The following is a 22,114-nucleotide window of genomic DNA, read 5'->3' as shown; positions in this document are numbered from 1 at the left end:
GTCATAAAAGGAGTCCCTCAGGAATCAGTCCTGAGACTGCTCCTTTTTGGAATTTACTTCTCTGAAGTCAAGGTCAATGTCAAATGGCCTCTGAATGACCAAATTTGCAGAAGATTGCAAATCAGGAGCAGTCATAGAAACCCCCCCACTAACACTAATGTTTTCCAGAAAGGGCTTTCACAGACAAATAACTTGTGTCAGAATCATGGACTAAAACTAAATGCCAAGAATTGCATAATAGTATCCTTCAGGAAGTCATCTACCCCTGATAACTATCATACTGACAACACATACCTAAGAATCTACCCAGTAGTCAGGGACTTGGGGACACACATTGACAATAATCTAGCCTTTGACCATCACGTGTCTACAGCAGTGACAAAATCATTCTGTGTCGTGCAACGTATAAACAAAGGTATGGCATCCAGGTTCAAGGAGGTCGTTGTTCCACTGTATTCTGCATTCATCAAATCTATTGTTGATTACAGTGCTCCATTTAGTATATAATTAACAAGGCATATCCAAAAATTGGAACATATGCAGAGATTCCTCATTAAAAGAACACAGGGCATAAGTAACATGTCCTAAGCAGACTGCCTCAAAGCCCTATCCCCGTATTCTGTCTCCTACAGGCTGTTGAAGCATATTAGACCCCACCCTGATGGACCTCCTACATATCAGCAAAACAAACAACAACAGAATTATCTGTTCTAAAAACTTAAACCTTGCCTGTGATAGAAAAAGGACCTGATAGAGAGACAGGTATAGATCCCAGAAACTACCCTTTCTCTGGAACAGGCTCCCTGTCCATGTGAAGCAGAGTTCTTCCCTAACCCAATTCAAGTGTAATTGGACAATTGGATGGGGAACAGGAAATTCATCCCTGGATTGGCACCTATATCTCTAATGGACACAGGCAGCTGGTAAATGGTTCATCTCCCAAGCTCCTGCTTATGCTTATCAAAAGTACCAGAACTTGTCAGTGATTTGGGATGCATGGCTAGGCTTAAAAAGGTCCTAGTAGTTGTTAGCCTAGCACACACCTATAAACCTTTTGGATTAATGGGCCGTAATCTTGGGCTGTTGGAGTGGGGGATGGGGTGCAAAACTGTCCTGAATATAATATATGTAAAGCTGAAATATTTATTTTCACTTTTGCATAGGAGAATGTGTTAATTAACATCATTGGCTTATTCTAATAAATTTGTATAAATAAGCGTTTTTTGTTGTTTTTTTTTTTCAGTTAGAGACCACAGTGTTATGAATAGTTTTTCTTTAGCAAATAAATGTTCAGTGTTAGTTGAGAAGTACATTATGTTCTTATGTTTCCATGGAAATAAGCTGACTAAAGGTGAAGGCAATAAATGTATAGGTCTGGACATTGTTTACTGAGAGAAACATGAAATTAAAAGGTACAAGGAAAAGCACATCAGTAAAAAATAAAGTCTGAAATTATTGGAAGTGAGTAAGAGATAGCAGCCTTTCTGGTAACTAAATCCTTTAATGCATTTATTAGAACAATGTATAATTTAGTTTTATTTAAAGATAGCAAGTGCACATTTTCTTAAGGCTAAAAGCTAATGTTATCTAAAAGCATATAAGCTGATTTTCACATATGGATAGGGATTAAAGGTTAGACAAGAAGAGATAACAGTGTAAGTAAGAGCACAAGCTGTTGCATGCACTTCAGCATGGATAACCTTAATTTAGGTAGTTAATGCTTGTGTGTGCAGCTGTCTATTTGGGATAACTATTCCAATCAAAAGGGGTAAACATTATTTGAAGATGTACAACGTTTGTGTACTTGTTTTAACTTATTGGGTTGTAGGGGTGTTCTATGAGTGTGTTTTTTCCCCAAGGGCTTTCATTAAAGCAAAAAAGTCTTGTAAAATGTGACATAGGTTAAAATGGAGATGATAATAAAAAAACTGCCAAATATTAGTGGGTACATGTAACACAAAATCTGTAAATAGACATTTAAAAAAGCTGAGATATATAATAGGTAGGAATAATAACTTCTTGTCATAATAGTTACACCAAACATATCATTTTTGAATATGAATGACCTCACAGGCATTGATAACAATGTAAGAATATTGAATCATGTTAGGAAATGCAGAGTGCAAGTAGTAGTGTTACAGCAGACACATTTGGAAAAAAAGTATGCATGTGAATTTGATAAATTCTGGATGAATATTGATTGGAATATAACAGAAAAGGGAAAGGGAGAGTACTTATAATAATTACTAGAGGACCTACATTAGTGACAGAAGTGGAAAAAATAGCAATGGTAAATTTGTGGCATTAAGGGGAGGAGGATTACTCTGGAGTGTATTTATATACCACTTAAAGCTGATATTATGGAGCTTAAGAAATATTTGGGAGAAATAATCAGCTTTTAGCAATGAGTATTATTTCATTTGCAATAGTGAGGATTATTGTAGGGGAGTCTAGGAGGGAAAATATAACAAAGAGGGTATTTTTCTGAAGAAATGTATGAAAATATTTAGTATAGAAGATATAAATTCAGGCATAGGAACTCAGAGAGAATTTACATATTATTTCCCAAGGTACAATAACTGGGCTAGACTAGACAGAAATTATATTTCATAGGGATGTGCAATTAATTGAAAGATTCAACACATTTCCAATAACTATTTCAGATAATACACCAATGACAACCAAGATAAAAATGCAAGGTAATGAAGTACAAATGAGACACTTGTGCTTCTTCACTTATCTGTTAGAAAGAGAGGAATCTGGGTAGTGGAAATTATTCAAGAGTTATAAGAAAAGATAGAAATTTCTTCAGAAGTTATAGCGAGTGAGTGGGATAAAATGAAAATGGAGTTTAAAATAAGGTAGAAATAAAAGAAAAAGAGTTATGGTTATGATGTAACCAGAATTGTTTAGAGAGACTGACAATGGTTAAAGTATTTAAGAGTAAGGGGATCTCACAGAACAAGAAGAGGTACAACTGCAGAGTACTAAAGAGAAAATAAGGGAATATCTGTATAACACAGATGAGCTTAGAAAGATTGCTGTTAAGCAATTGCTTTTTGATAATGACTCCAGAGCACAAAAACTTTTAGCACAATAAATTAGACAACAGAAAGTAGCAATGGTTGTTGACAAACTTAGGGAGCTATAGCAAGAAAAACAACCACAGACCTTATAGAAGTATTAGAGAAAATTTAGAAATTTTATGAAAATTTGTATAAAGCAGAGGAATGTGGAAGTAAAAAAGAACACATGGCAATATTTATGGCAAAGAGGTATGGCAAGGTTAGAGGAAGATGAGGCTCAACAATTAACAGTTAAGATAGGAGGAGATCAGATAAAAATATTTTGTTTTTTTTAAATAGAAAGGGGAATTGATACAATTATATAAATTGGTATCCCTCATAAGTAATAACATGCATTTGATTGAAAAAATATATATAATCATAATAACAGTGAAATATTTTTAGAAATAGCATGTGACAAAAATATGCATTGGCTTAACAGAATGTGCTTGTTTAAAACAAAAAGTTTTATACTTCTGAATGCTTTTGCAACAAATGGCATTAACAATAGAGGCTTGTTGAAATATCCTAAACAGTTGAATGTACACATATATTCAAGCTAAAGGGAAATGGCTAACACAGCAGAAAAAAAGTTACAAACTATCTTGTCAATGAAAGAACATTTTGGCATGATGAGAACTGGTTTTCTCTGGATGAGCATGGCTAGCACACCAGGAAAAGTTAAGACCATCCTATCAATGAAAGAACATTTCTAAAAGAGCATTTCAGCCTGCTGAGAACTGGTTTCCTGTGGATTGAGATAAGGATGCAGACAAAGAAGGCTTCAGTACAGGAAAATACTATTTCCATTAAGGACAATGTTTTGAAACTATAAAAGTAGTTGCAGAATATTTTCTGGTGGACATTTTTGTAATCTGAGTCAGCTGAGGAAGTGCAGTATATCTGATAGTAATCTGTGTTATAAAGAAAATGTTTATAATCTCACAGTTGTGCTTGGTCAGCTTGTTTCAATAAATCTGTCAGCAATTACGAATATGCAACTGCACAGTTTGTGTGACATGCTGCTGTTAATTTCAGTTTAACAGTAACTAATGTATCTGTGTGCATATCATATTTTGTATATATTTGTGCTTTGTAACTTGTTTACTCTGTAACTGATTTATTTACTCTGGAACTAATGTATTACCAATATGAAAAATGTGTGCATGTTAAATTAAACAATGGAGCTTTTCTCCCTGGGGTTGTGCTGAAAATGGACTGCCAAGCCCAACTGGAACTCCCCGGTAAACAAAAGTCAAATAAATAAATAAAAGTAAATAAAATGTCCATATTTATGGGCGCATGACAAAATTAAATATTTAAGAGCATGGGTTAAAAAGGATTATGTTATGGCAGCTAAAGATATATGGGAAGAAACTAAACAAAAGATAATACAAAAACTGAGAACCAAAAAACTCTTGTGTATGGATATAGATAGCAAGATAGAAGCAGTGAAAATGTTTTTGTCACTTTTGTTTTATATTCAGGTCAGACATATTTTTATCTATCAGAGGATAAGTTGTGGATAGTAATTAATAAAGAGTTGAAGGATTTTATCTGGAAGGGGAAGAGGGCAAGAGTGAAGTGGGATACCTTGATCCTTCCAATAGAATAAGGTGATTTAGGATTACCTGATTTGAAGGGCTATTTTAGAGCTACACAGTTAAGGCTGATATACTTAACACAAGCAGAAAGCTATAACTCAAAGTGGAAAAGGATGATGATGAAGCAGGGGGAAATTCAATTAATAAAGAGAGAGTGGTATTTTGGATGCAGATCTTTAAGGAGAAAAACAACAGCCATACAAAATATTAAATTCATAAAGTAGCAGAAAGTATTCTAAGAACTAAGCCAACATGAGAATGGAGAATGGAGATTCTGCCGAATGAGATGACTTCAATTAGGGGTTCAGAGAACAGACACGAGGGAGCTGTAATTTACTAGAGAAAACCAAGGTATTGGGAGCAAATAACTAGAGAGGAAAGGTAGTAGAATTGGAAGAGGCCAAGATGACATCTGGACTACAGGCTAAAGACTACATTCCCTGTCTTGTCTCTGATATGGCTTTACTATACATATTGGCAGTTTTTCTTTTCCCAGTACCCTTATTTCTTTTGTTCTCAGGTAGTGCTCATTCAGAACGATGTTGGTCAAAAAACATTTTGTACAGAGCTTTAGCTTTTTGATCAATGCTTTTTACTGATTGGTATGGCATTACACTTGCTCAAAGTTTTGATTTTAAATTTGGCAAATCATTTTGTATTTATCTCCGAAGCTTAAGTTGGGAAGGGTATTCTCCAGTATTACTATGTGGGACAGCTTGATATGTCATTAGAGTTTTATGCAGATCATTTTCTCTTATGATCTTTTTGGCTGTATGAACTGCTCTCACAGCTTCATTATTTGATTGTAGATAGTGAGGACTTAACATAGTATGAGTGAAACAGCAATCAACCTCAAATTGTTGGAATTCATTGTAAAGAAACTGCATACAATGGTCTGAAACTAATTCTGTTAGTATACCATACCTCAAGAACATAGAATTGAATCTGGGAATTTATAGTCACAGTTGGTACATGAATTATTTCAGTGTCACATGAATAGTAGTCAACAAGATAGCATTTGGCTTAGAACTCAAACTGATGGCTGTCTTTTGTAAAGGATACTGTGGCAATGGTGTTGATATTAGAGGCTCATATGTCTCTAATTATTTATACATAATACAGAACTGACACTTTGACTCTCTGTTGATAATGTCTTGGTTAATACTTTGTCACCATATGGACATTTTGGCTCTTTCTTTCTGTTTGGTGAGACCTTGCTGACTCTTGTGTCTATGACACAGCAGTTCTCCTCACTGGTTTCAGACTACTGTAATTCTGCCCTGGTATAACAATAAGCCATTATGCTCTGGTAACAGAGCTCTGACTATAAAGTACTTGCTCAAAAGCTGTTTGGTTTGAGTCCAGCAATTTAAACATCCATAACACATGTGCTGAATAATGACTTACAATTCAGGATCATCAAGTTAGGCAGTCTGTTTCAGCTTTTCTAGTTATTTGTGGTTATGAGCTTTATCATCATTCTGATTTGCACATAAGCCACAATATCACTTTTAGTTTTGGTTAACGGTAGTGTAGGATTTCTTGACAGGATATCAGCAAGAATGTATTGTTTACATCACACATGTACTACTTTGGCATTGGACCTTCTTAGTTGTGTTAACAGTTTCCGGTATCTAGGTGATGTCTTGTCAAGATCATATGACTTGATTAAAGGCACTCATGGTTTATGATCAGTCAAGAGCTGGAAATTTTAAAGCCCTAAATATGTATCTGGAGAAGTTTTGACATGCCCACATTTTGCAAGACATACTTTTTAGGAGAATATGTATGTTCAACATCTGTTAAAATTCTGGCATAACAGGTAATGGGACACAACACTTTTTCATCTTGTTCCAGTACACAGATCCAAGGCCAAGGCTACTAGCTTCTGCACTCACAATTGTCTATTTATTGACCTCATAGTATGCTAGAATTGGTGCTGTTGAAAACATTTCTTTTATTTTTGTGAATGTTTGGCCCAAGCATGCCAAGACTATCATACCTTTTTCTTTAACAGTATGTTAAAGGTTGATGAGTTGTGGAGAGGTCCGGTACAAACTTACCAGAATAGTTAATCATGCCTAGAACTTGTCTCAGTTCAGTCACACAGAATGGATTGTGCATCTCAGGTATTACTCAAACTTTGCTTGAGTATGGTTTGATGCATCTATGATGGCCAATTAAAGCAACATTTCTCCTTTGATTGTAACATTGCCTCTAACCTCCAATCATGTTTGCTTAACTGGGCTAATCAGTAGGATGTCATCCATAGCAATAATAACAACAACATTCTGACCCTTGAGTAGAGCAATCATTTTACATTAGGAAAATCTCAGGTGCATTGGTTATACCAAATGGCAGCCTTTAGAAACAGAATCTTCTCACACTGGTAGTGAAAATTGTAAGCTTTTTTACTTTCTTTATCTAATGGAATTTGTCAGAAATCAGTGGAAGCATCTAATGTAGAGAACACTTTTCCATTAACTAGCATGGGTGCTATGTCTTCTAGTGTGGGTAGTATAAATCTTTAATGCACAAGAGCATCACCGTGCCTTTTCAAGTCAACACAGATTCTCACTCAAACATTTTTATTACTGGCACTAAGGTATATGGAGCAGCATTTGGTTTTAATTTGATTTTTACTGGTTCAATCAAGCAGGACAACTTCACCAAGCTTATCTATACATTACTTGCCTACCCTTGATACCAAGCCCTGTTTGCATGTCACAGATATGTTGAACAGATTATTTATCTATGGACCAGCCAGTACCTAAACCCAAAAAAATCCAACATGGCTAAGAATACCAGTGCACTTTACCTGCAGGGCTATGAATTTCAGACTCTTCCTCAGACAACTGAGGACACTTTGGGAAACCCCAATATGTAGCATGTGAAATCACAATAACATAACCCACTGTATCTGTTTTAAAGCTTGCACCTGTAATATGAATTGGAATTTTTACTTGACTACCAGCTAGTGCATTTAAACCAAGAAAAAGACTTTCTGTATATTATTTTTAGATTCATTAACATTTTCAGTAGCATTCTTTATAACTTGCTTGACTTTACAAGCATCAACAAAATGGCACAGTCTCTTACACCTGCCACATGCAGCACACAGCTCTGCCTCACTATGACAACAGTCACACCTTGTGCATTGCCTGTTTTATTCTCTTTCTCAGTCTCTGTTTCTTGGGCTTAGTCTGATTCACATTATACCTTTTATAGAACTTCCTAATTTACTTCACACACATCATTCCATTAACATTGCAATTTACTTCTCACACATTTGGCATGTTTAAATTAGCCTTCAGCTGTTTTATCAATTCATCCTGTCTGGCTGTCCTGTATTGTCTTTTCTAAAGTTAAATTAATTTCAGGCTGTAAGCTTTGTCTAACTTGTACATCAGCCAGGCCGGTCACAATTTTCATGATAGTTTATTTAATTATTTCACAAAGTCTTCCACACACACTTATCCTTTGCTTTGTACACATCTGTGAAAACCTTTTCTCTCATGTACTATATTTATGTTTGACACAAAATATTCATTGAGTTTGCTGATTTTTGACTCATATGTAACACTGGCCTTGCCCTTGGCCCATAATATACAAAAGTATGTTTACCTGGATTTCTTCTGATTCATTATCTACTTTCATTGCAATAGGAAACTGTATGAATCTCTGTCTCCAGGCAGGCCAGCAAAATGGTTTTAAAGTATGACATGACTTTAGTGGGTTGAACTATCATAGCAGAACAAATTCTGTATTTTAATGAACAAATGTTTTTAAAGTTTTTAAAATGAGGAATCTGTAAGGTAATATAATGATTTTTGGTGACAGCAGTTAATTTGCAGAGTTTTCAGTTCACTTGACATGGTGTGGTGTGGTGTGATTTTGTAACTGAAGACATTTTTCAGTTTCCATTTATCAGGAAGATCCCAGTTCTGAATGTTAGGTAGTTCTACAAAATATAGACTACTTCTTGTAAGGATTATCTCAAAAATGCCATGATTCAGTGTAAGTTTTAGTTCCCAGTTAACTTTATTACAGCCAACATGGGAGTGCGGCATAAACATTATTAACACTTCATTATCTCACATTAAATTGTCCAACATCTCATTACTTGCAGTGCATTATGGTACAGATTTATTCTAGTTTGTTCCTCAACTTTGGTTTGAGAGGGGAGCCAGTGTGGGGGGACTGCTTCCCAGGGCATAGATTTCTCTAACGCTGTAATGACTGACAAAAGTATATTTTTTCAACAGAATATAGAATGTGTTGATATGAGAGAAGAGGATGAAAATCTGCTTTTGTCCTTACTGCTTAATAATACTTATATAGGCTTAGAAACATAAGCGAAAGAAAGTACAGAAGTTGTAGGTGTTGAGGAAGATAACGGTACTGTTGCCATAGGTGAGCAAGTACACAAGAGGAAACCAAAGCAAAAGCAAAATAAACAAAGTTGGAAGCATTTTATCTCTCAACTATCCAGATTTTCACAGAATGCCCAGATTTTTACCTCACATGTTTGGTCTGTTCCTCATAAGAGTTGTGGTTTTCTGAATTTGTGTGGCAAATCAGTCGGGACTGAATTTGGTAAATAATGGCAGGCATTTGAGTTTCAGACTTCATATCATTCAGAAAATGCATGGTAACACAAGACCTTTTATTCTAGCAACTGTCTAAGTTTATGAGCAATATTTAAAATTTGTCCCTGTTTTGGGGGCTTTATATCCCCCCATTGTTTTTGGCTTTGTCCAGATTTTTTTGTGCTAAAAGGTTGAGAGATATGGTTGTCAAGAAGACTTAAAGGAAATTGCAAACATTTCTACACAAAAAATTTTATATGCTATCTCATGATACTAGGACAGATGCAAATTATTAATTTTAACCGCAAAAATATATATTTGTAGAAGTCCAACAATTTGTTGAAACTTCTGTTTGAAGATTCGTTGATCAGCAACCAATCAAAAACTGGCAAGCCCTCCCTGCACCACCCATGTGTGCCTCCCACACTTCATGCAAATTATATATTTTAAATCTAAGATCACATCACAGTGTGGATAGGGGGTAATGCCACAATTGCCAGTGTACATGATCTCGCACAAAACAGCTGTTGATCAGTCTTACCGGAAGTTTTCTGGGTTCAAGAAGTTGCCATTCAAAGGCTTGTAGGCAAATGGTAGTAGTAGATATTCTTATTATAATAAAGGGAAATTTTACCTGTAGTGTCAGAAGAATGCTAACAAGAAATGATGGGCATTCAGTTTTGTTTGACTCTAATAAAAAAATTGGTAAATTGTACACAGGAAAGGATAGGATATATGTTTATAGGGTTCTGGTTCACAATATCGACATTTCAGAATGTCAAACTGCATATCATCAAGACTTTATGATTGATGTTCCAAAATGTTGAAGTGTTTGTAGCGAGACTGTGGTGCAGTAATCAGGGAATTTATTCTTTTACCCACTGTAGTGTGATCTTGGAGTTGGTGTATATAATTCCAAGGGGGGTGAGAGGGTGCAGAGGGGCTTGCCCCCTACAAGAACACAGTTTTTGAGTCTTTTGTAGTTTTCAATATTTCAGAATGCCAATAATATGGGCTTGACTATGTGACTTTTGACATTCTGAAATATGGATGTTATAAAGTAAATCCGTTTATAGATGTGGTCAGCCAATAACAAAAACAGATTATAATCTAATGTCCTTTCTAACAACTTGCTGTAATTAGATGGGGGACAACTATAACTGACTTCACAGACCACTGTACTATATGGGGCATTTTTGGTAAAGATGTTACCAAATTATGGAAAGGCAAGGATGGGCAGAATCTAGAATGTAACTCTTTGTTACCTTTATACAGCGATATTTCATTGTGGTGGTTAATGTTTAAGTTGAAAAATAAGAAGGAATAGTTGTTACATGTAAGGGAATGTCATTCAGAAGGTAAAAACAGATACATATAAAACTGTTTTACAGAATTTTGTTATTTTTTTAGATAACACAGATGTGGAGGTATTCAAGAAAGAAAGAGAACCCTTCATATAAATTATGGAGAGAATAAAATCTTTGTTGAGACATAGGAACACTTGGTTCAGAGAAAGAGGGAGGACATTTTGCCTTTTTAGGCATAAGTAGTTAAAAAGGAGATGAAAATGGGCATGGATAGTGGGGAATATAAAGGCTGAATCAAAGGGAAATACTATATGCTGCTGAAACCTGTATGACACAGCTATATAATGGTGAGCTACCTATTTTGTTAAGGGGTTGGAATATAACTAGCATTAGTGGGGAGTACAAGGGATAGAGTGGAATGACCAACTACTATGGACAAGCTTGATAGGGCACTTATGTCAGTGAGTGTACACACATAGAATACTGGCAGAAGATGGCACTGGTTCTAACTTAAAAAAAATGCTAATGCACATTTTTATTCTATGGTTACTGAGCAGTAGTCAGCACTCATGAGTTACCATATACAGTTATTAAAGCTATATGGAAAAAGAGGATAAGTGGCAGTATAGTCTTTCATATATGAAGCTGGTAGTGCAGCCCATCACCATTAGCACCTACCCATTGCACCCCTTATCAGATGGCACCCGGGGAAGCCATTCTCTTTGTCCAACACTAGTTACAGCCCTGCTGCACAGCATTTCAACGTTTTCTTCATCTTACTGATTTTCTAAGACTGCAGGGTTTCCCTTTGCTTATGATTGCCTGCCTGTCCCTAATTCAGCAATGTGCAGATGCTGCAAGTGGTTCATATATCAGCACTGCCATAACAGCTTGTTTGGCACATTGCAGCTGTATGTAGCACCGTATGCATAGTATCACTTTGTTATACAGTGGATATCCTGACTTAATTTTTATATAGGACCACAGTAGTGACATATTGCTTGCTGTGGGTTGATAATGGAACACCATTCTTAAATTGGTCTTCTTAGTAGCCTAAAGGCTGTGCGGCAGAAGAGCTTATGTCTTCATGAGCTGTATATGTCTGATTTTAGGGAAAACATCACCATCTTTTTTTCTTATTGCTTGCCTCTGGTGAAATCACTTCACACTAATAGAGATGGAAGGAGTTTTCAGCACCTCATCATTCCCATTAAGGCTGGTTAGTATGGTCTAAATATTATTAGTATATGGATTTATTGCACCACTGCTTCATTATATTCAATTCTTAATAAGAAAAAAAAACTTTTTATAAAAGACTATTTTTTGGTAGATCATCAAAGAATATATTGCCGAATACAGGGCCATGGCCTTTTTCTAAATATCTGTAATAGTCCTTTAGAGGCTACAGCTGTTCACATGTCCATATTAGAAATGGTTCAGGACAGTAATGCAGGCATTGTGTTACTCCATGGGCAGAATTGATGCTCTCCTCCTAGAACAGGCAGAGTGTGGCAAGGTGTTACTTGGTTGCTTAACATGGCTGCTTCATGTAGTCTTTTATTTGGGGGGGGGTTGTATACACATGCACATGTAAACACTAAATGAATGTGTTTTTCAGACACAAGAATTCTGACTAGGTTCTTCTACTATACATAAACTTAGTTGCTGTATTTAGTTTTTCAAGCAAGCAAGTAATAAGTAATTTAACTACCTGAAGTTATGCTTACCTGCTACCATAAGTAGCCCGTAAATAAGTTGGAAAGATCCATAAATCATCGGAAAAGTAAACATTAGAACAAGCTGTTCGGGAGAGAATGACACTTGCAGTATGGTTGTACAAAGCTGTACGTTTTGTGCTCCAGTTTCCAAAGCAACTGTTCTGCATCTGTGACACATATTAAAATTGTTTTCATCAGATAACTTCTGCAACACTGTTTTAAAATATTTATACAATAAATTTTTCAGTCATACACTATAGATGAGCTGTTAGTGAATTAAGTAAATTAAAGAAGTAAGCTCAAAGCAAACTCAAAAACCAAAACACAGTGGTACAATCCTTAATTAAACAGGTAGTACAAAAAAGAGAAAAAAAATTACAGGTAAAATTAAGAAGTGTATCACACAAAAAGATAAAAACTCTCTCATCAAACTGAATAGACAACTTAGAGGGCTGATTACGTCTTTTACCCCCCACTCAACCCAGCATCCCCCCATGAAATACAATTAAATATAACCCAGTATCAATAGGGAGCATGTCCTAGATGCACTCTATAAGGCCAAGAACACAACTTTGATGAGCTGCAATAATGACAGAGGCAGCTGTTAAATCATGCCCTACATCCCTTAAAATAACCTCAAAGGTTCAATAACTCATAGAATATGTTTAGGTTGCATAGGTAGCCTTATAAAGGCCCTCATTGTTGTTAGCCTAGTATACTCATATGAATCTATGAATATAAAAAGTGATGCTTCTTTTTGGGCTCTGACTTAAATTTTGTTCTATTATAGTTTCACAATTTTAACATTTATCCACACATAAGCTGGTGTATCCTAAAGTACATATAGCTGATCTGTGCTTCATTGTGAATCACACATAAGAAAAGGCCTGGTTACTTTCAGGAACCAGATAATCGAGAACACATTCTCTTTGCCTATCAGTCATTACACGAACATATGGCTGTGGTGCTGCTGTTCCAGCTGCATCCATTTACAGGCAAACACACACACATACATATACATTCAAATGAACACACATCTAACTAATGCACTGACATCATCTACGGACCTAAACAATGTTTTTTTTTTTTTTGCAGTTAAGTCTTCTAGTCCTTTAATATTCATAATGAAAATATTTCTGAACCAAAACAATAATTAACTAATGAAATGATAACATCAGTTCTAATTTTTCTAATTTTTATAATTAGTAATTATTTTTATCTCTTTTGTTCTTTGTTATGCATGCAGAACTTTCCACTTCTTTCCTTAAATAAGAAACATGTTTTTTGTTAACCTGTTAACCTGGTTACAGGTACCAATTTGGACAATTCAGAGATTAACTTAATATTTCAATGCATGGAGATGGTCCTTATCAATAACTTTATTTATTATGAAAGTGAGTATTTTAAGCAACATAGAGGTGTAGCAATGGGGGCAGCGTGATACCCCAGTTTGTATAGCTGTCTGTTCTTGCGGAATGTTTTATGTAGGCAAGACAAACAGACAGTTCAGGGATAGAATAAAGGAACGTATATGATATAAAGAGAGTGTGTCTTACCAATGCATTAGCAAAATACATACATAATTGTGGGCATACATATATGTTTAAGTTTTTAGTTATTGAGAAAGTCACTATTGGTCTTAGAGGGGGAGATATAGAGACTAGAACTAAGGTTTCAGAGTCTAAATGGATAATTAGGCTGGGGGCTGATGTTGGCTAGGACCTTAATGACAAGGTTCCACTAAAACCTATTTTGAAATACAGGCCATTAAGTAAACTGAAACTACTATAGTATCATTTTATGTCAATGTTGCTTTAAATCTATATGAAAGAAGATGGATGAGAGGTGTGGACCTTTGTATTTGGTTGTGATTTTATATTTAAATGATGTGTGAATCAAAGTTTTTAAACATCTGATGAAGTCGTTTTCAACTGCAAAAGCACTTATGTTTGAAATCCGAATAAAGCTATTATACTGCCCCATTGTTTGATTCACTTTTATGTTTTTTGGATATATTCATTGGTTTTAATTGAATCATTTATCCTGAGTGCCACAGTTCTTGTTGGTCATTCCAATTGTTTTTTGTGGCTACTGGGAACAATGGCTGAAGGTGGCTTATTAGACATGGAACTGGATGATGTTCCACCTGTGAATGCAACACCTCTGAATGGGAGGTTAATGGATTATTTAAAGAGTAAAAATAACCATCTGTTTGATGGGAAAATAGTTTTTGAAAGGAGAAGTCGTGACACAAGTGGTATGGATTTTACTATGTTTTTAAAAGACATTCAATTTATTGTTCCTTGTGGCCTTAGAGTGCTAAAAATGCCTACCTATGAAGAGAAATTTCCACAGTTATTATCCAAATAACAGAAACTGAATCTTGAATTAAATTACAAGTATATATGTTTATTGATTTGAGTTTTCTGCTACTAAGAGAGACTAACAGCAGACAAGATAGAAACAGCACAATGGAACTTATATGAGCAGTTTCCTAATGAATTGGTTGATGAAAGACTGAGTGGTTTAACTGATTCAGTGACTTTATATGAAAGGAAACTGCTCCGGTTGAAATTTGATAAATTAGAAAGAGATAAAACAGACTTTCGGCAAGATCATGTTTTTGTATTTCTGAGAGGCAAAGAATTCAGTATTAATTAACCAGCTTCGACTTTGAACATTATTGTAGCATCCACTACACCTGCCACCACTGATATTCATGGGGAAACCAACAGTGATAGCAGGACTGGTATGAACTGTTTGAGCCTATCTAGTAACAATGTTACTAATGAAGCTCATTCGCTACCTAAGAGGGATAGTGGACCTAAGAAAAAAGACACTGCACCACCAATGATAGAGATCACCATTGCACCACAAAAGGAAGGCAGAGAAATTGGTGATGAATCCAGTGCGTCCCTGAACACTGACACCAACTCATCGCATTCATTCAAGGATGATACAGCTTTCCAGGTTTTTCCTATAACTCTCCACAAAGAAGTAAATCAAAGATTACAGTCTTTGAGAGAACATCCTAAAAACAAGGGGAGAGTGAAACGGAAGATACCACAGGAGCAAAGAGAGCCGCGCACCATAAAGAAGATGTAGCAGCTAATGCACTGATATGGAATATTTCGTTCAAACAATTGAATCACAGTGAGTGCTCCTTGTTAAATAAAGGTTTAACATTTGTACCATCACAAGAAGTGAAGCTAACTGAAGCTCAGAAAAAACAAAACGAACGGACTAGCCGCAAACTAGAAATTGGAAATTGAACACAGCTTAGTAGATGAAAGATACAATGGAGGCTGGTACAAATTAGTGCTTTCTTTCACTTTATTTAAAAAACGACTTCTTTCAGAACAAGAACATGTGCCCTCCCTTTTCAGAAACAAGAACATGTGCCCTCCCCAGCACATGTCTTATAAACCCTTTGAAACAGGATATGATGTCATGAAGTTCTCCATAATTATTTCATATATATACACAAAAATAAAAATGAAAATGATGCAATATAATATATAAATATGTACAAAAAACATCTTGATATTTAAAAATATTATTATGTATTGTGTTCTCATTATTCCCAATATATTAGACTGATGTATCAAACTTTATCTTATGTAAAAAGGAACTTCAAACCATTTTTACCTTACTGGTGAACATCATACTAACATAAACTACATGTAATCTAATATGTGAATACTCAATATGAATTATATAACATTACATTACTGAAATATTATCTATTATGAAAATTGTAAACTTGAAAACGTTTATCTATAACTAAATAAACTATTGTAGACTGACTTGTGTTGGAAGTACCCAGTTATAAAAAACTTTGATACAAACGATATACATAAACAACATTGTCCCCTATATAGATTTCTATATAAATGTGCTTCTATACATTCAGACAATTTTATCTGTATATCCAGCTAACTGAAGCTGTCATAGATTTAAAAATGTTTGTGAGAACTATTGCTCTAAAGCTGCTTTTTGGCAACACAAATTCAGTAAGTAGTTTTAAAAACTGTGTTCATTTATCCTCACTAGTCATCCCATATTAGAGACTTTTAGCAAACTTTGTGAATCTGAACTGCAAACTGTATTGAATCATAATAATAATAAAAAATATGTGAATTTAAATAGTAATGAATGGGAAGTTTTACAGCACCTTAAGAATGATTCATCTATTGTTATTAAGGCCGCTGATAAAGGAGGACCGATAGTAATTATGGATCGTGATTTTTACATTAATTCTATGAATAGATTGCTAAATGATGACAAAGTATACAAAAGGACACATGAGACTTACATAAATATAATTTTATCTAGAATATATAATATATTATATGATTGTTTGTTATGTGGATGCTTTGACTATGACATATTTAAATATTTTTTGGTTGATAACCCTATTGTTACAGTGATACATGGACTTCCAACGGTACATAAGGATTCATTATGTCCACCATTCAGATCTATAGTTTCAGGTTGTGGATGGTGTACAGAACCCTTATCTATTTACACTGAAAAATGTTAGGACCAGTAGTAACAGGAATGGATATATTTTAAGAGACACAAAACAGTTTTTGAATGACGTGTATAGGTTTCTACATGAAGCAGACATAAACCCTAGCAACTGGTTATTTGTCACACTCGATGTACATTCCCTTTTAGTATGATTCCTAATGTGAAGGGTGTAGATATGTTAAGGGCTTATTTATTAGAACAAGGAACTTTAACACACAATTATATAGACTTATTATGTTTACTTAAGGAAACAATACTTGAAAACAATGTATTTTTATTTCACCAGAGTTTATATCTGCAGAAAGGGGATGTAGCAATTGGTGCGTCCACTGCAAACAGTTAGACAAACCTTGTGATGGCCAAATGGGAGAATGATACTTTCTTAGGGACCCATAGATTTGAACATGCTGTTTTTTTATAGGCGTTTTGTTGATGACCTGTTCCTGTTATGGGATGGGTCTGAATATAATTTATCTGCTTTTTTTTCAATTATTTGAATGATAGTACAACTTTTTTAAAGTTTGACATGAACTTTTCATGGAATGAAAGTAATTTTCTTGATGTTAAAATATATAAGAAACCTGACAATGCCACCTGCACTACGATTTATAGAAAATAATACTATAGGAACAATTTATTATGTAGAGCTAGCATGCATCCCAATCCCATTTTCAAGAACGTAGTGAAAGGACAAGGATTCAGAATGTCGAGATTAAACCCTGATGATGAGAAATTTGATGATGCGTTAAATGATTTAAGAAGCAGGTTAAGAAAAAGGGGTTACAAGAAACATTATATAGAAGGCCATTACCTGATATGAACATTCATAGGTCCACTATAGCCAGACCATATTTCTCGGAAGTAGAAAGATGTATAGATAACTCATTTAAGCCTATTTCTGATACAGTATGTATACTCATGTTTTTTTGTGAACAATATTAATGTTATAACAGACATTGTGAAGAAACACTGGCCCATATTAACCAGTGATCTGGCCATTAGGAAAATTGTGGGGGAGCAACCTAATTTTTTGTTCAAGAACAAGAAACAGTTGAAACAAATGCTCTGTTACCCCAAGAATGAGATTTTAGATCAACAGAGAGGGCTCCCATTGCTTCAATATCCCCTGCAATAAATGTAATTTTGCAGCTACATTGATTCCTCTGGGAAATTTCTACATCCTGGTTCCAACAAAGTTTTTAAATTTAGTGTTAAAGCTACCTGTGATACCCCTAATGTAGTCTATTTAGCTGTCTGTTCTTGCAGAATGTATTATTTAGGCAATACAAACAGACAATTCAGGGGTAGAATAAGGGAACATATATATGATATAAAAGAGTGTGTCTTACCAATGCATTAGCAAAACACATACATAACTGTGGGCATACACATATGTTTAAGTTTTTAGTTATTGGTTTTAGAGGGGGGACATAGAGAATAGAACCAAGGTTTTAGAGGCTAAATGGATAATTAGGCTGGGGGCTGATGGTGGCTATGGCCTTAATGACAAGGTTCCACTAAAACCTATTTTGAAAGACAGGCCATTAAGTAAACTGAAACTACTATAGTATCATTTTATGTTGAGGTTGCTTTAAATCTATATGAAAGGAGATGGCTGAGAGGTATGGACCTTTGTAACTGGGTTGTGATTGTTTATTTAAATGATGTGTGAGTCAAAGTTTTTAAACATCTGATGAAGAAGTTTTCAGCTGCAAAAGCACTTATGTTTTAGATCCAAATAAAGATTTTATACTGCCCCATTGTTTGATTCACTTTTATGTTTTTTTGGATATATTCTTTGGTTTTAAGTGAATCATTTATCCTTGAGTGTCACAATTCTTGATGGATGTCACAATGGCTTTAAATTCACCTTTTTCTTCCATGGTTGAAATTTATTTGAGGTACCTGGATGATATTTTTATTTTGTGGAAGGGTAGTATTGAAGAATTGGAGGTGTTCATCAATTTTTTAAATCACTCTACTGACTTTTTAGAATTTAGGATAGATTCCTGTCCCAGAGACTTCCCTTACTCTAGAATAAACTACCCATCTATATCAAACAAAGCTCCTCATTAGCACTCTTCAAGAAAAATCTTGATGATTTGTTGGGAAATAGGAAATTCACCCTGGAGATCACCTCTGTGGCTCTGCTCGACAGTGGCACAGGAAAATTATTTTCTTGGGTGGCAAAAGCCAGGGTACCTTTTTGGCTGGGCTTGTATAGGCCCCAGGGCCGACAGCCTAGTACCTACCTATGAACCTATGAACCTATGAACTATGAATGTAATGACGATTCAATTAATTTTTTGGATATTACACTGTACAAGAACTTGGAGGATGGTAGATATGAATCTAACATTTATAGAAAGGATACTTTCTAGAATGCATATTTGCATTTTGATAGCCAACACCCTTTGTGGCATAAAATAATTTACTCAAAGGACAATTGATTAGGGTGAGCAGATTAGTAGCTGGTGATTCTGTTTTTTAGGGTGAAGCCATCAAGTTATGTAATTTGTTCAGTGATAGGGGATATCCACAGAATATGTTGGATGATGTCAACAAATGGGTGACGAGTATAGGAATCTTAGATATGGTACCCTTTTATGTCAGGCCATCATTATGGTAGGTAAAACAAAGGGAAACAATACTGGTTATCCACCTCAGGCATTTGTACTACAATTTAGTAGTGGCATTTATTCTCTGAAGAGGCTGATTAATCCCCATTGGAATACTGTTTTTGGTAGCTTTGGGCTGTTCAGTCAGTTAGGCAAACAACCGAAATTTGCTTTTAAAAATAGTAGGAATTTTAAAGCTATTTTTGAAAGAAATAAGGGCCAGGAAGGGATCACTACTAGAAGTTTAGGGATAAAACATTATGGTGCATGCAGACAATGCAGATTCATTTTGGACAGACGTCTTTGTTATGTTCCTGGTTATTCTAAATTAATTTCAGTTAGGGAAAATTACAATTGTAATACAAAAGGGGTTATTTATATTACTTTTTGTTCTTCTTGTCCGGAATTTTATGTCAGGAAGACAATTGGCCCCTTGCGAACAAGAATATATCAGCACATTATGCTATTAGTAATGCTAACAATTGTAATACCCTATATAAACATTCTGTATTGTGTAAGGAGTTTAGAACGTTCACCTTTACTTCTTCTTCTTTCGGCTTTTCCCGGTTAGGGGTCGCCATAGCGGATCACCTATCCGCTCATGATTGGCAGTGGAGTTTTACGGTGTCAAGTTGCCAGCCTGGCACCCAACCTTCCACAGAAGGCACACACACACACACACACACACACACACACACACACACACACACACACACATGCATGCACTCACACCTAGAGTCAATTTAGAGTATCCAATCCACCTACAGCATGTCTTTGGGATGTGGGAGGAAACCGGAGCACCCGGAGGAAACCCATGCGACCACAGGGAGGACATGCAGTCTCCACACAAAAGGCACCCCAGCCGAGGATTGAACCGGAGAACCTCTTGCTGTGAGGTGGCAATGCTAACCGCTGCACCACTGCAGCCGCCCAGAACGTTCACCTTTACAATTATCGAAAAAGTGGAATACCCTATTAGGGATGGTAATTGAGAATTGTTGGTAGAACACAGGGAGTTTCACTGGCAAATATTTTTAAATGCCAGTGCTTCACCAGGAATTAATGATTTAATTTCTATCAAGCCTGTCTTAAAAGTCAAATCTGCATGTTTGTAAGTTAATAACATTTGTATGCTTATTTTTTTATGTGTATCATTTTTATGTGCATTATTTGTATTTTATGTGATTTTTTTTGGATTGTTTTTATGTATAATATTGTTATTCCAGTTTTATGACGGATACCATATATGTCTTGGTTTTAAGGGTGTATCTCTTTAAATGTCTTTTCAAGTTTGATGCCTTTAAAGATTATTAAATAAGAGGAAGTGCTTGTTATGTTGTTTCTGATGAAGTTCTGTATATGGTGGAATGAAATTGCTTAAACATTTACATTTACATTTACAGTGTAATATCCAAAAAATTAATTGAATGGTCATTACATTCGTAGTTCATAGGTTCATAGGTTCATGGGTTCATAGGTAGGTACTAGGCTATCGGCCCTGGGGCCTATACAATGAAATTATTTAAGAAAAAAGTTACTTACTTTTCTTAAATAATGTCTCTGTATAATGACGATGTGGTGTTCTTCTGCTTTTTCCTGGTATCATGTGGCTTTTTTGATGTACTGCACATGTGTATGGGGCTTATGTTTCCATGCTTATGCAATACATCAGTGTTTTGGAAAGGAAGTAACGGAGAAAGGAAGATCTTTCTTGCTTCCTTATTTATTTAATTAAAAAAAAATTGAAATCTGGACATTTCGGAGGTATGAGAGAGATAGGGCAGAAATACAAGGAAAATCAGATATGTTTTTTTCTTTTGTAAAATGTACGTGAATTTCTTTATATATCTGCCCTGTCTGTCTCATACGTCTAAACTGTCCAGATTTGAAATGTCATACTTCTTGACCTAGAAAGCTGTAGCATATTAAAATGATGCTGCCATACATGTCCAGTGAACCAAAAGAAAAGTTTATTACAACACCTAAGCACTTTCATCCTTACACTACATTGAGCAAGTTTTTAATACAGTATAAGGATGAAAGCGCTTAACTGTTGTTGTAATAAACTTTATTTTGGTTCACTGGATGTGTATGGCAGCATTGTTTTAACTTGTTGGAATTTTGTCTGTTTGCCAAATTTGTTCAAATATGTAGCAAATATTAATAGGAAAAAGTGACTGGACTTTTTTCTTTTGGTATATGCTGCATTTTACAATGACCAGTCAGCGTGCAAGTTTTTGAATGTTAATGACCATTGTATATAAAAACTATTGTAGCCACACCACCAGTGAGATATCCTACATTTAATTGGTGCACTGTGGCTGCATCAGAGTGCTCGAGAGAGCATATATGTCTAGTACAGCCTACACATCTCCAAATGGTCGCTCACTGGAAAAAAATGAACTCAGAAGGTAGGGTTAAAATATTCAGTGCTGTTTAAAAATGTAAGAGTTTTTTTGTTTGTTGTTTTAAATAACATTGTTATATCATTAATGGCTTTAAATTATTTCTATAAGTTTGTGCTGTTACGGGTGGATAGAATCACATTAGAGAACCACGACAGATTGCTGCTCGCTATATTTTTATCTGTGACTGCGTAACTGTCTGGGTTTTTGTTTTCTAATATTCTTCCAATTGGCTCAGTATCTGCATATACTAAATAGTTGGTTCAAGACATTGT

General features: G+C 35.2%; 1 protein-coding gene across 1 annotated transcript in view; it reads right to left on the bottom strand.

Moving 5' to 3' along the window:
* Window positions 1-22,114, bottom strand: part of SLC10A6 (solute carrier family 10 member 6) — a 470,481-nt gene that overhangs the window by 20,433 nt on the left and 427,934 nt on the right. Inside the window, exon 5 of the mRNA XM_044079817.1 lies at window positions 12,293-12,450. Coding sequence (XP_043935752.1) covers window positions 12,293-12,450 — 158 coding nt within the window. The remainder of the gene's footprint in view (window positions 1-12,292; window positions 12,451-22,114) is intronic.

Source organism: Protopterus annectens, chromosome 8.part0, assembly GCF_019279795.1.
Source record: "Protopterus annectens isolate FY-2018-M chromosome 8.part0, PAN1.0, whole genome shotgun sequence".
Lineage (NCBI taxonomy): Eukaryota > Metazoa > Chordata > Ceratodontiformes > Protopteridae > Protopterus > Protopterus annectens.
The sequence above is the reverse complement of the archived record's forward strand: the minus strand, read 5'-3'. Positions and strand labels throughout refer to the sequence as shown.